General features: G+C 37.8%; 1 protein-coding gene across 2 annotated transcripts in view; it reads left to right on the top strand.

The window, feature by feature from the left end:
- The window catches only part of TSHZ1 (teashirt zinc finger homeobox 1), a 55,253-nt gene extending 44,091 nt beyond the window's left edge, over positions 1 to 11,162 (top strand). For both annotated transcript variants that reach the window (XM_030552627.1, XM_030552626.1), the window contains one exon: positions 6,348 to 11,162. In XM_030552627.1, coding sequence (XP_030408487.1) covers positions 6,348 to 9,517 — 3,170 coding nt within the window. In that variant the 3' untranslated portion in view covers positions 9,518 to 11,162. The remainder of the gene's footprint in view (positions 1 to 6,347) is intronic.
- Positions 11,163 to 15,326: the final 4,164 nt, after the last annotated feature.

Below are 15,326 nucleotides of genomic sequence, written 5' to 3'. Positions count from 1 at the left end.
CCCTGTTCATACTCTGGGGCTGAAATTTGTTTGCAAATCTGTTCATGTGAAAAGGGCTGGCAATTTCAATGCCTTTTTACAGTGATTCCTAGGTATGGTCACAGCACAAGGATACATTCTGGGATTGCAAAGTCACAGTGCCTTAAGAAGGAGTTAAAGGGAAACTAGGTAATACAGGAGAAAAACTTTCAACTAAGTAATTTGGAACAAAAGGATTTTTTAAAAGTTAAATGTTCTGAGTTTTTTGTCTCCTCTTTCAGAATTATCAGGAAGACATTTACTGAGAGAGACTGAGCTGTTTCCCTTTTGTACCCATGTGCTTCCCTGGTAACCTTCTAATTTTCAAACTTTTGTTTTGTACTTCACTATTAGTTAGTGATGCAAATGGAGGCTGAAATCCATCTTCCTGCTGAATTCACTTCTCTAGGAGCCCCAGGCATCCTAGGCCTACAGTCTTTGTCATCCTGATCTCTCGTGCTCTCAATAATGCAGCAAGTCTTTACTCCACCAAAGTGTCACCTGTCGAGGTGAGTCGTGCCATCCCCTATCTGAAGTGACAGCCATCTTTGAGTACCAGCTTCTTAACTGACTTCTCTTTCATCATCCATGTTAGAGAAATAACATTTTCGACAAGGTGTTGGGTTTTCCCCCACTCTTCTTTATTCTTTCCTCCCCACTCCTTAGTTAGAGCACCTGATCAAAAAAATTATTCCTGACAAAGACTTCCTGCTCCAAATTAAATGAGCTCAACGAGATGGAGCATTTTCGCACAGAAAGAAAGTGAAACGTTGATGTTGGAAGTTAGTGAATCTAGTAGCAGAGCGAACATTATTGAGACTGGATAATATGATCTAACTGCTTTCCCTCTTCTTATCCTTCCTGTAAAGAATGTATGGAAGTCAGTTATGTGGCATGATTCTAACATCTGTCCTACCCCATAATGGTAATTTGTATAAGTAATGAAAACAGGTTAAATGCTTCCATTCTAATGTTGCCAGCAGGGGCGAAAATGAACATTTCAATGAAATAATCTAGACAGAGCAGGGAGAGGAGGGGTGGATGAACTGATTCATCTCCAACTCTCTTTGGTGATCCAAACACTAATGAGAATGCTTGAATGTATAGTTTATCAGATAGAGGAGGAAGAGCAAGTAAATTTCTCAGATTAGAATCACTATGAAAATACACCCGCATGCAAACTGCCTCTGTCTCCAGTTGCAAAGGTTGGCTAATAATTTGCAGCATTCATTCCAATGGAAATGGATGGTAGGTAAGGGGAGGCAGAGAAGGAGGTGAGGAATCTTTTTGTTGGTTTTTAGTGGGTTGCCTTTAAGGTTATCATTCAGCCCCTTTGGTTGCCTGATAGGCTGTACTACTCTTCAGCAATTGTTGTGACTAACCCATTTTTTGGCACTGTAGTGACATTGTAATGTACATATAAACATACACAAATATATTTCTTGGATCTCTGTTATGATTCTTAGTGAGAACACATATGTTTTAATTTGGAAAATTTTCAAATCCTCCAGCAGGTATCTTAATGCCTTACAATCTGAGCTTTTGGATTCTCTTTTGTGAATCACTAATAATATTGTACTCTGAAAATATATTGGTAAATATATACACTATCTCTCTCTTTCTATCTAATCATCTTTTTGGAGGTATGAAATGTGCTTTCACATAAGTGCAAGTCACCCCCAGTCGGGAACCTGGTTCGTGCCAGCTCACAGTACAGAATCGTGGAAACTTCTGCTGTTTTCTGTTGGATGGATAAACATCAGATGCTGTGAAAACACACCTGTTGTGTGCTGAATGGTGATGGTTCATAAAGATATCACATATATTTTATTCCCGGTTAGGCCTGATTCAACAAATAACTTTATGCCCAAGCCCTGTTCAGCAAAACACTTAAACACATACTTAAGTCTCATTGATTTCAATGGGACATACCCATATGCTTAAAGTCATGCACATATTTAAGTGTTTTACTGAATTGGGGCCTTAAATACTTAGATATTTTCCCCTTACAATTATTTCTTGATCCATTATTGTCTGGCCTTGATAGAGTTTTCACTTACAGTTATCACTTTTTGCCACTCTTAAAATAATGTTTGAATACTACAGTCCTTTTTATAAATAGAAAAGAATTTCTATGCTAGAGAGAAATTCCTTCAGAAGTACTGGGCTAAGGATTAAGAAATTATTTTATATATTTTTCATGAAAAAATATAATAGTTTTAAAACCATCTATATAATTCCAGTGTGTGTTTGCCTCTTCAGACAATGTATGTGTATTTATAGTGTAAACTTTCTAATTGAAGCAAACACAATGTGCTGTACCACTAACATGTTCGATATATAGCATCTCATGTCCACTTACATTAGAATGCACAGATTTTAATGCTGTTCAGAGTTGACAGTACATCTATGGGGAAACATTTGGCATCCAGAAGGCACATCTTGTGGGCAAGAAATATTAACAAGGTTTAATAAAAAGAAAACAGACCTCTTCCAATCACTAGTTATTTCTTCCTGTGTCTGTAATTTGATGATTTTTTTTCAGAGAGAGAGAGAGAGAGAGAGGGATTGGCAACATTATGCACTTTAATATCTTCTGCTTTGGGTATAGTGAAGTTGCTGGAGATGAATTTTCATTGCTGCACTATATATTTCTATGCGGTTGCAGGACATGCATGTAAACCAGTATCACAAGTTGGAATATCTATAAAGGTGCAGGAAGTGTATGTAGAAGGTTGATGGGAGTTGTTTTAACACACACACACGCACATGCACACACATGCAACCTTTCTGTCCATTTGTCTGTCTGTCTGTTGTTTTTAAATAGAGAGAGAGAATTTCAATTTTTCTGTTTTATTTGACGTAGGATAAAAGCACTTTTCTATACAAATAACTATGGAAAGATCATTTTTGTTGTGTTTAAAATTCCAATGCCTACTTATTCATCAGATTTCCCTGGGGGAAATTTTAATAAATATATATTTTTGAAAAGTAACAACTTCATCTTTATTTTCTGTTCTTCTGTAATATCCGTCATAGAACACTTTTGGACTAGAAAATTGCATCGACCTTGTGAAATATCATATTCTGTTTGTATTAATATTCTTACTAGAAACATCATTGAAGTCCTGAATCAAAAAGTATTATATTTATCTCAACAATAATCAGAGGGTTTCAATGAAATAGTTTCTAATGGTAATAATATAAATTAAAACATTTCAAATAAACTATCATATTACCTAATGTGCATTATGTGTGTGTTTGTTTAGAAATTGGATATGATAACTGGATGTGTTTGTGTGTGGATATATACATATATATAAAAATTTGGATTGTTTTCAGGATCTGACTTTAAATTTTGAAAGAAAGGAAAATCATCATTAAGGCAGAAAGTTCTCTGTCCACTTTCTGGCTAGGTATTTCAGTATATCTTGGCATGTATAAGAACTCACTCTTGTGGTAGTCTCAGTAAAAACTAAGAGTAAGAAAGAAGGTGAAAGATGGAATTTCCCTTTAACACTCAGGTTCTTTGCTTTAATGGGTTAGCACCAGACATTTCATGTAACTTAAATATTTTTTGATATAGTTGAACTCCTTTTATGGTGGAAGTAAAAGAAACTTCCCCACCAATCAACAGTGTATGAGAGCCAACATGAAAGATCATCATAAATAAACAGGAAAAAAAATACATAATTTGGATCAGTTATAACTTACATATAGAAACTGATTTGAAGCAGGTATTTTCAGTAATTACTAAAACGTAATTTTTTTTACCACTTTTGAAAAATAACAACAAACTACTGGACCAGTCATTCGGATTGTTGACCTGTAGCACTGATTTGGAACTTGAAGCAGTTAGTAATGTTTATTAAAAACATTGGATCAGATTGTCATCTGGTGTAAATTGGCATAGCTCAGTTGAAGTTAGTGGAGTTACATTAATTGATACCAATTGAGAATATGACCCATTAAGTTTCAGCTCCTCCATAGTAACTGACTGTCAGTCATTAATATATATGTAAAGAAAAAATGCCAGAATAGCCTAGTCTATATTATGCACTGTGAGCCTGGAAATTTTAATTTAGAAAAACACTGTCAGAAAAAAAGGCCCCAGATTCCATAATTGTCTATATTTGCCCTCCTATAAGATGCTTTCTTTTGCAGTTATAAATACCTGAAAACAGGAATGTATAATGCGAGTGCTGACAGACCCTTAACTATAGCTGTGCTAGTAGATTTCATTACAACACACACACAATTTAAAATTATAAAAGTAACAGCATTACAAGGCTATAATACATTGTGAGCACTTGGTGACATTCTTGTGATAACACTGTAAGAGCTGAGATTTTTACCGAATAAATGAATAGGTAGTTTTTTCTTTCTTTGTATTTGTTAGAGAACATCATCCTTTCTGGTTCCCTCTGAGCCTTTTCTCCATCTTATTCTGTTTCTCCGGTCTTCTCCTCGTCCTCCTTCCTCATACCATTACATTCTTTTAAAATAAAAGGCTTGTGGCTCAGCTACCCTTTTAAATAACACTTTACCTGAAATGGTGTCATTTTTAACTTTTAACCATTTTTAGTAAAACAAAAGTATCTCCAGAGATATGAATGAGACAAGCGGTTATAGACTGGGTAGAAGGTTGAGGAGGACATAAGGTACAGCACTACAGTGGTAGGAGGGGTGGAAGTGGATGAGTCACATGTCTTCTTGTCTTGAAATATGGGGCTACAGTTGTGCAGGGAATGTATTAGGACTCTGCTGTAAATCTAGAATTGTCACGTGATTGTAGATACTATTGTTCTGTAAAAACAAACATTTTAACTAGTCTTCCAGTTAAAATGGGAGGATTAAATTTTGCTTTTTTTAAAGGCAAAATATTCTGGGAATGAAAGAATTAGCAACTGCTTGTGAAAAAATGGCACAAATTGTATTAATACCTAACAACTAAAACTTCCTAAGGTGATAAGTGTATTTTATTTTATTTGTTTTGTTTTTTTCATATCACATTGAAGCAGAAGTGCCTTTTTCTGGCTTTCTTTCAACCTTTCTTCTTGCAAGGGAGTTGCACACTTTTCAGAATGGCTCTGTGCACAATTCACCCAATGTGAAAATATTTTTTTCCATGTCAGAAAGCTGTTCTCAAGCCCATTTTTATTTTCTACTTTAACTTGCACAGAAACTCACCTACATTCCCCAACCAAGGTGATTTTTTTGGCCAAGTGCTTCTTTCATAAATGTGGAGACAAAAGTGTACATGTATGTTTTCTACTTTACAATGAAAATGTACATTTATTAGGTGCATGTAAGTCACTTTTGTGAATTGGGCCCTTGGAGTAAATGTATTTTGATATATCGGCCATCTGCTTATGAATATCACATTTGCTAGTTTAAAAAATAGTTTGATATAGAAGAACATGTAATTTGTACAGTTTCACCAGATGGCAATACAATAGCAAAGTTTGATATTTACTGTAAGCCAATAATCAATGTAGTCTTATGTTTTATGTTTATCACTTCTAAATATTCATCTAGTTCATTTATTTTATTTTTAGCTACCAACTGCTCTTGCCAAAATAGTAACATGGCACCCACGTCATGTTATAGTGTAGGAGGATGAAAAGTATCTCCTGTTCATACAGAACAATAATAATTGTTTTCCTTATGTTGTCCCCTTTAAGTCAGTTTACCATTTAAATGTTCTGTTAAAAAATGCCCTATGTCAGTGAAAGCCAAGAGCTTTACTCCACTCTCTAATGAACCCAATGCAACAAGCCACCAGGAACCGCCTCAATAATTGACCTGACACTTTTGCCAAGTATGGCTCCATTAGAGTCAGTTGTCTGCAACTGATTTTGCCAAGGGATTGGCCTTGAGGGTGCAGCTGAGGTCAATTTGCTACGGGGCTTGAGCAAATGGGATCAGTCCAGTCAGTGATTCTAAGAACCTAGGGTCATGGAGCAGATGTCAACTTCACACATCTGCTTTGTACATACATAATGTATCTCGCTGCCTGGCTATTGCTCTATTTAATTACTCTTGTATTGAGGAGAGGAATCAGCTTAATGCTTTTTAAAAATAATGATGATGACTATTGTGGTACTGTCTGTGGCATGTTACTCTACTAGTATAAAAAATTAATACTACTCATTAAGAGTTAAGGTTGATGTTAAGTTAAGGTGTACAGGCTGAGTGTGTAAGTGGTGGGGGGGTGTTGTTTGTACCTTTAAAATTTGGCTTCATCATTAGTGTGTTTAGTTTAAGAGATGGCAGAGATATAAAATGTGCACATTCCATAACTGTGTCTTCTTTTTCTATATTTTAAGCATATGTTCCTGAGGAGGAATTGAAGGCAGCGGAAATAGATGAAGACAGAGTGGAGGATGACGGGCTGTCTCTGGACATCCAGGAGAGTGAGTATTTGTGCAATGAAGAAACAGAGATCAAAGAGGCTCAAAGCTACCAGAACTCCCCAGTCAGCACTGCAACTAATCAAGATGCAGGCTATGGTTCACCGTTTAGTGAAAACAGTGATCAGCCTGCCCATTTCAAAAGCACTTCCTCTCAAGAAGAGAGAGAGGATCATCAGTGCACAGACAGTGCTTCCTATCCACAGGACAGCTTGGCACAAATAAAAGCTGTATATGCAAATTTACTCTCAGAGTCTTGCTGGTCCAGTTTAGCTTTGGACTTAAAGAAATCCAGTCCAACTACCAGCAACAATGAAATCAGCCAGAATGAAAACACCACCAATTGCAATGCTAATACCAATACCCACGGTACCATTACCAACACCAGTACTAGTACGAGTAACTGTAATACTAGTAACAGTAACAGTGGTGGTTCAGGTTATGACTGGCACCAAGCTGCATTAGCTAAAACTTTGCAGCAGACTTCTTCATATGGACTTCTCCCAGAGCCTAGCCTGTTTAGCACAGTTCAGCTTTACCGGCAAAACAATAAACTCTATGGGTCTGTGTTCACTGGTGCTAGTAAATTTCGATGCAAAGACTGCAGTGCAGCCTATGACACACTGGTGGAGCTAACAGTGCATATGAATGAAACTGGACATTACCGTGATGACAACAGAGATAAAGAATCTGAAAAGACCAAACGATGGTCAAAGCCTAGAAAACGTTCACTTATGGAAATGGAAGGCAAAGAGGATGCTCAAAAAGTGCTGAAATGCATGTACTGTGGGCATTCATTTGAATCTTTGCAAGACCTGAGTGTCCATATGATAAAAACAAAGCATTACCAGAAAGTGCCTCTGAAGGAACCAGTACCAGCCATCACTAAACTGGTCCCTTCTACCAAAAAGCGAGCACTTCAGGACTTAGCTTCACCTTGTTCACCTGAGCCACCAGGGATCACTGCAGAGGCTGCATTGAGTGAGTCTGCAAAGGATCAGAAAACTGCCAATCCCTATGTGACTCCAAACAATCGCTATGGCTATCAAAATGGTGCTAGCTACACTTGGCAGTTTGAGGCCCGTAAAGCCCAGATACTGAAGTGCATGGAATGTGGCAGTTCTCATGACACGTTGCAGCAACTTACTGCTCATATGATGGTCACTGGTCATTTTTTGAAGGTGACCAACTCCGCCTCGAAAAAAGGAAAACAACTAGTGTTGGACCCTGTGGTGGAGGAAAAGATACAGTCCATACCTCTGCCACCCACTACCCATACGAGACTACCAGTCTCCAACATTAAAAAGCAGCCTGATTCTCCAGCTGGGTCTACAAACTCTGAGGAGAAGAAAGACCCAGAAAAGGAAAAGGTGGTTGTCACTGAAACAGACAAAAAGATAAAAGAGGAGAATGAGGACTCTACGGAAAAATTTGAGCCGACAACTTTATATCAGTACCTCAGAGAGGAGGATCTGGATGACAGTCCTAAAGGTGGAATAGACATATTGAAATCCCTTGAGAACACGGTGACAACAGCTATCAGCAAGGCTCAGAATGGAGCCCCTTCCTGGGGAGGATACCCTAGCATTCATGCAGCTTACCAGCTACCGGGAACAGTAAAGTCCCTACAACCCACAGTGCAGAGTGTTCAAATGCAGCCATCCTATGCCAGTAGTGTAAAATCACTGTCATCAGAACACAGTGCTCTTGTCCATTCCCCCGGTAGTCTCACACCCCCACCTCACAAGAGTAATGTGTCAGCGATGGAGGAGCTGGTGGAGAAAGTTACAGGTAAAATCAATGTAAAGAGGGAAGAAAAACCTGCAGAGAAAGAGAGGAGTTCTCCTGTTAAACCAACATCACCTGCTGCTAAAGAAAACAAAGATTTTCCAAAATCAGAGGAAATAAACAACAAACAGCAGCAGAAAAAGAGTCCCGATGCAGAAGTTCAGAAGGTCAAAAAGGACAGTCCAGCTGAAGCTCATACTCCAAATGGTACAGAGCCACTCAAAGCAAAAGTCGCAAATGGCTGTAATAATTTAGGAATCATCACAGATCATTCGCCTGAGCCATCTTTCATTAACCCATTGAGTGCTTTACAGTCCATTATGAATACCCACCTAGGCAAAGTTTCTAAGCCAGTAAGCCCCTCTTTGGACCCTTTGGCCATGTTGTACAAAATTAGCAACAGTATGTTGGACAAACCCATTTACCCGACCACTCCGATCAAGCAGGCTGATGCCATCGACCGGTACTACTATGAAAACAGTGATCAGCCCATTGATTTAACCAAGTCCAAAAACAAACCTCTTGTTTCCAGTGTGGCTGACTCTGTTTCTTCTCCTTTAAGAGAGAGCGCCCTAATGGATATTTCTGATATGGTGAAAAATCTCACGGGGCGTTTGACACCCAAGTCTTCGACTCCATCTACTGTGTCAGAGAAGTCAGATGCTGATGGAAGCAGTTTTGAGGAAGCTCTGGATGAGCTGTCACCAGTACACAAGAGGAAAGGCAGGCAGTCCAACTGGAACCCTCAGCATCTTCTGATCCTTCAAGCACAGTTTGCTTCCAGCTTGAGGGAGACACCAGAAGGCAAATATATTATGTCAGACCTTGGTCCACAGGAGCGGGTACACATCTCTAAGTTTACTGGTCTTTCCATGACCACAATTAGCCACTGGCTGGCCAATGTGAAGTATCAGTTAAGGAGGACAGGTGGAACTAAGTTTTTAAAGAACCTAGACACAGGACATCCTGTTTTCTTTTGCAATGATTGTGCCTCTCAATTCAGGACTGCTTCTACATACATAAGTCACTTAGAGACACATTTAGGGTTTAGTTTGAAGGATCTGTCAAAGTTGCCACTGAATCAGATTCAAGAACAGCAGAATGTTTCAAAAGTCCTCACGAACAAGACTTTGGGCTCACTTGGAATTGCTGAGGAGGACTTGGGCTCCACATTCCAGTGTAAGCTCTGTAACCGAACTTTTGCAAGCAAGCACGCAGTCAAACTGCACCTTAGTAAAACACACGGCAAGTCCCCAGAGGACCATCTGATCTATGTAACTGAGTTAGAAAAACAGTAGTGTCCAGGTAAGCAGCTAGGTATGCAAGTGACCACAGGAACATTGCACTAAACTTCTTCATAGTACTGCACTAGGCCTGACCTGAGCCTCTGAAATCAGTCTTACTTTTGTTGCTGAACTGCCTATCTGGACCTTGTTTTTTCTTACACTTATTTTGTAGTTATATTTATATGCTCTTTGTCTGATCTGTGCATGGTGGTTTTTTTTTTGTTTGTTTTGTTTTGGTTTGTTTTTTTTGTGAGTCAAAGTCTGACCTTTATTTTCAACATCTGTCCTTGATGTTAAGCTATCTTTTGTAGAATATAGTGGGAGACACTATTGAGAGACATTAATTTAGCAGTAAAGAAAGACACAAAGAACAATGATAAAAAGACATCCTAAAATTACAAAGTTGCCATGACAATAAAGGTCACAGAACCTAGTAGTATCAAGTTTTAACCCTCTAAGAACTGTAATAGCATTTCTGTGCCTTTCCAAATAATTAAATAAATAAAGAGGCTTAAAGAGATTTCATTCAAATCAAAGCTGTGTCAAAAACAAAATGTACTAAAGATTTTTTTTTAATTGAATGAGCATTTTTTAATGCAGAACTGGTTTGTGGAGAAAACATGCATGCAGTTCTTGGACAGAGGAAAGCTATCTAGTACTCACGGGGTTAGGAAGCCACAACTGTAAGAGTTTATTAATAATAATAATATAAAATAGCAAACCAAGTTGCCACTATGCCCAAACCCTCTGGATGCTGAAAATTGCCACTTTTTTGGCAAAAAAAAGTATGCAAGCTGTTATTTAAAAAAAGTGTAAAAATGCTTTTTTTTTTTTCCCTGTAAAATACTGCAGTTTATAGTTATTTACAAATGTTAAGCTTTGGTACAAGCTGACCTTTCTATAGTGTGCTACATTGGTAAATGAAAACAAAAAACAAAACAAAAAAAATGGGGCAAATGTTGGATTCCGTTCCTTGTAAATTGCCAGCATCAGCTTAAAAAAATACATGTTACATATCGTACCATTTTAAACTGTTTAACTTTCTTTGTACCTTCTGGCTGTATGCTTTCTCTTTTAACTTTTTATATTGTCATTTTATATTCGACTTCTGTGTATATAATGTAAAACCACACTTTTTGAATAAAATTTAGTTCCTGCAGCTTGATTTAAATAGAGAAATTTTACTGGCACCTGCATCTTTCTAGATGCATGTACTTAAAGGAACTATCTGACAAAAATAAATAAATAAATAAATAAATAAAAATAAAGCAAGCAATGCACTATGAATTATACATTTTGATGTTTTATCATTAATATTGTACAGTACATTTTGGTTCACACAATTAAATCCACTGTTTTCTCAAGTGTAAAATAAACCCACATGCAGTTCTTGATTTACATGCATTGTCATGTCGTCATTATTTTGCCTTTGAGATGTAGCTCAAGCAATGAGAGGTATCACTTATGCAATCAACCAACAAATGTATATTTGAAATCATCTTTTCATGATCTGTATGCTGACATATTTTGTTGTTAGCCATAAGTATTAATAACTTCTTAAAGTATACTTGAAGTAAATTACCCTCCTATGAGTACAAAATCATTGTGATTTTATTAATTAGTAATGGGCATTCTATTGATCACTGAAGTGTAAGACGGGCTAAGAATCTTTTTCCAAGTTAATCTTCTTGCCTGTAAATGTACCTGTAATAATTTTTGCTGTGTATTCAGAGCCCGCTTATAAGACCCTTCCTCAGGCAAAACTCCTTTTGACTTCATCAGGAGTTTTGGCTGAGTAAGATGCTGTGGCTTAGACTCCCATTGTCCTTTGGATACTGTGTTGCTTGCCTTTCCTGCAGCTATGAAGACCTCTGAGGCTTTGACACCAGTTCTTACTTACAGTACAAGAAGACAGACCTATGTTTCTCTGTACTATTTAAATATTACATTTTGAGGTAAGCTGAGCGCAGTCGTATCAGGTGTTTCTCTTAATCTTTATTTCTGTTCTGTTGAATGCAGATGTCATTTAGAATGTGAAAGAGAGCTGTCAGGGCCTTCAGTGCTCTATCTCACGAGTGCTATGACACTTACAGTATGTGAAAGCCTGAGATCCACTATCCATACACATTTTGGAGGGGCTATTAAATGTGAGGACCATTGGGGGTTTGCTTTCACATAGTATTAGTGACACTGTTGTTATAGGTGTATTTCAATCCCCTTTTCTTAATTCTTCACAAGTTTTTTTTTTTAATTGAGACTTCTGTTTTCAGCTTAATTCTGTTTCTTATCTTTACATTGTTTACAGTCCCAGTAACAGCCAAGCATTGTTCTGTATCCTGCAATGATTTCAGAAGAGCCTAGCAAGTCAGCAATATTTACATAGTATTTCTGCTAGTGCAGGAGAATGCCATAGGGGTCTGTTAAATTTACTTTCTTCACTGATGAATACCTATATCCTTTAGGGGATCCAGCCATTTAGGCATTTCAGTTCAATTACTGGATGATTATGTACTTTGGGCCCAAGGGGTGGTGAGGAAAAATAACAATTAGGCCTATGGCAGTAATGCACACTCTTTACATAATAACCCTTTGAAGTTTTGTTTATGTTACCACAGGCCTGCAAATATATGATTATAGGATATACTGTATTGCAGTGCAACAGTAGGAATAGTGAGTGAGAAGGTTGAAAGGGAGAAATAATACATCTAAAGTCAGTTCAAATCTAATGAAAATCAATTAAAACTCATTTTGAAACACTGCATGTAAATTAAGTTCTCTGCACTCCCTTGAGAGGTGTTTAGGGCATGGCCAAGTCTGTTTCAATTCTGATAGCTACAGGATTTTTAACATGGAGACTGAGATTGAACATTCATTCATTAAATGGATTAAAAACTAGCTAATGTATAGATCTAAAAAATGGGGAAACATTATCTAGTAGGTGTGTTTCTGTTGGGGTTCCATGTGACTCTGTTCTTGAGCCTAGGCTATTTAACAGTTTTGTCAATGATCTGGAAGAAAACAAAACCGTCACTAATAAAGTTACCAGATGAAAAGGTTGAGGGGGTGGTAACTAATGAAGAGGACAGATCACAAGTCCAGAATGATCTGGATTGCTTGGTAAACTAGGTGCACGCAAACAATATGTGTGCTAATATGGCTATATGTAAACCTATATCTAGGAACCAAGAATGTAGGCAATACTTACATACTGGAGGACTCTATCCTGGGAAGCAGTGACTCTGAAAAAGATTTGGATATTGTGGTGGCTAATCAGCTGAACATAATCTCCAAGTGCAACGCTGAGGCCAAAAAGAGTCATGTGATCCTTAGTTGCTTAAACAAGAATCTCAAGGAGGAGTACAGAGGTTATTTTATCTCTTTATTGGCACTGGTGATAGACTAAAGGAGTTCAAACTTTTAGTTTAACGAAGAGAAGGTTAAGGGGGATCTTGATTACAGTCTATAAGTACCTAGGTGGGGAACAAATTTTTAATAATAGGCTCTTCAGACTACAGTATCAGAGAAAGCTATAACATAATTCAATGGCTGGAAATTGAAGCTAGACAAATTCAGACTGGAAATAAGGCATAAAGTTTTACAGGTGAGAATAATTAAGCATTGGAAAAATTTACCAAGAGCTGTAGTGGATTCTCCAATGCTGATAATATTTAAATCAAGGTTGGATGTTTTTCTGAAATATATGCTCTTTTAAATTATTTTGGGGGAAGTTCTATGGCCCGTGTTATACAGGAGGTCAGGTGAGATGATCACAATGGTCCCTTCTGGCCTTGGAATCTATGAATCGATGACTCATCATTCAAGCCTGGCCCTGAACTAAGTCCATTTAGAATAAATTAGCAGCTGTCCCCTGTGACTGTGTTGATGTAACATTTTGTACCATACAAAGGGGGTGTGTGATGTTTGAATTCTCTGATTTCTTGACTCATCTAACAAAAGGACACAGGAAAAAAAAGCAATATGATCTTTAATCTTTTTGTGATGGCCCTTCATTGAATATTGTATTTCCAAATGAATTCTTTTTCTATTGAGTAAAGCTAATATGCAATTAGTTTTTTTTCTTTTCAATTTGTGATGCTGGAAGCATGCAGGTCCATTCTCTTTTCATTTCATAAAGGGAAGGGAAGTTTGTACTATTCTTAATAACAGCAGCTACTGTATGGAAGTGATCTGCACAACCTTTCAGAACCACTCATGAAGAAAGGAAGCTGTAAGGGCCTCAGGGCCTGTGTACATACTGTAAGATTTTCTTTTTATTCTGTTAAACATTCAAATCTATTGTGTCTATTTCTTTTCCAAGACCTGTGCAGCCACATTTTGTCGTCAATACATTGTTAGTGTTTACATTTCTCCAGCTATCTGTTCTCACAAGTGAAGGTCTTGGTCTGTCTATTTTTCAAGTTAGGTTTTGTATCCTATGTATTTCCTTTTATTATTATTTTCAGGTTGATGCAAACCACTGGACTGCAAGTTTCAAGAGGTAACTGTATGCTGCTAAGGTTAATCCTGAAGGGATGAGAATGGTTTGGTTTTTAAAAAAAAATAAAATTCCAGTTGGTTATGTATTCACTTATGTATTCTACAACATGGTTTTGTTATAGTTTCTCTAGGTAACTATGTTGGTGGATAAGAGCACCAGACATAATCAGTCCTTGCAGTTGAAAATATTAAGAATACAAATATATTCAAGTACAGGGGAACAAAAATGCAGGAATTTAACTTGAATCAAAATGATTAATCTTCAAAATATCAGATTTTGCCTACAGCCAAACCATCTTGAAGTATGAGCTTGTCAAATCTCTTAAGCTAAACGGGGTTGGCCCTGGTTAGCGTTATGGATGGGAGACCTTCAAGGAAAGCCCAGTTTCTGTGGGAGGTGGTTTTTAAAAACTCAGTAGGTGGCACTCTTCTCTCTGACTCAGTACTGAACAGTGAACTACTCTCCCAGCATGGTGTTAGGAGGCTGTGGGAGTTGCCATCTGTTCGCTGAAACATAAAACAGAATCTCTTTTTAACCACTTACAGGAATAGAATGTTAGCCCCAATTTCATGACCAGATTCTAATTTGAGTAACTCTCTTCTCTCAATGTAGGCTTTGTCTATTCTGTCCCAGGGGCTGAGAATAGCAGTGTGCACCAGAATGCTGTGCTGTAACTCCCCCATGTGGGCTCTACAGGCATGAACGAAAAGGTTCCTAGTTCATATTAATGTAATCCTATTTGAAGAGGAAGATGTTAGTGTGAACTAGGAACCTTTTAGTTTATGCCTGCAGCGTCCACACATGGGAGTTGCAGCACAGCACATAGGTACACACTACTTTTCGTACACCCTGTAGTCCATGTTGCAAGGCTGTGTAGACAAGAACATAAGAACGGCCATAGTGGGTCAGACCGAAGGTCCATCTAGCCCAGTATCCTGTCTTCCGTCAGTGGCCAATGCCAGGTGCCCCGAAGGGAATGAACAAAACAGGTAATCATCAAGTGATCCATCCCCTGTCTCCTATTCCCAGCTTCTGGCAAACAGAGGCTAGGGACACCATCCCTACCCATCCTGGCTAATAGCCATTGATTGACCTATCCTCTATGAACTTACCTAGTTCTATTTTGAACTCTGTTATAGTCTTGGCTTTCACAACATCCTCTGGCAAGGAGTTCTTCAGGTTGACTGCGTTGTATAAAACAAATACTTCCTATTATTTGTTTTAAACCTGTTGCCTATTAATTTCATTTGGTGACCCTTAGTTCTTGTGCTATGAGAAGGAATAAATAACACTTCCTTATTTACTTTCTCCATACCAGTCATG

The sequence above is a fragment of the Gopherus evgoodei genome, chromosome 2 (assembly GCF_007399415.2).
Source record: "Gopherus evgoodei ecotype Sinaloan lineage chromosome 2, rGopEvg1_v1.p, whole genome shotgun sequence".
NCBI lineage: Eukaryota > Metazoa > Chordata > Testudines > Testudinidae > Gopherus > Gopherus evgoodei.
This window is presented reverse-complemented; position numbering and strand designations above follow the sequence as displayed.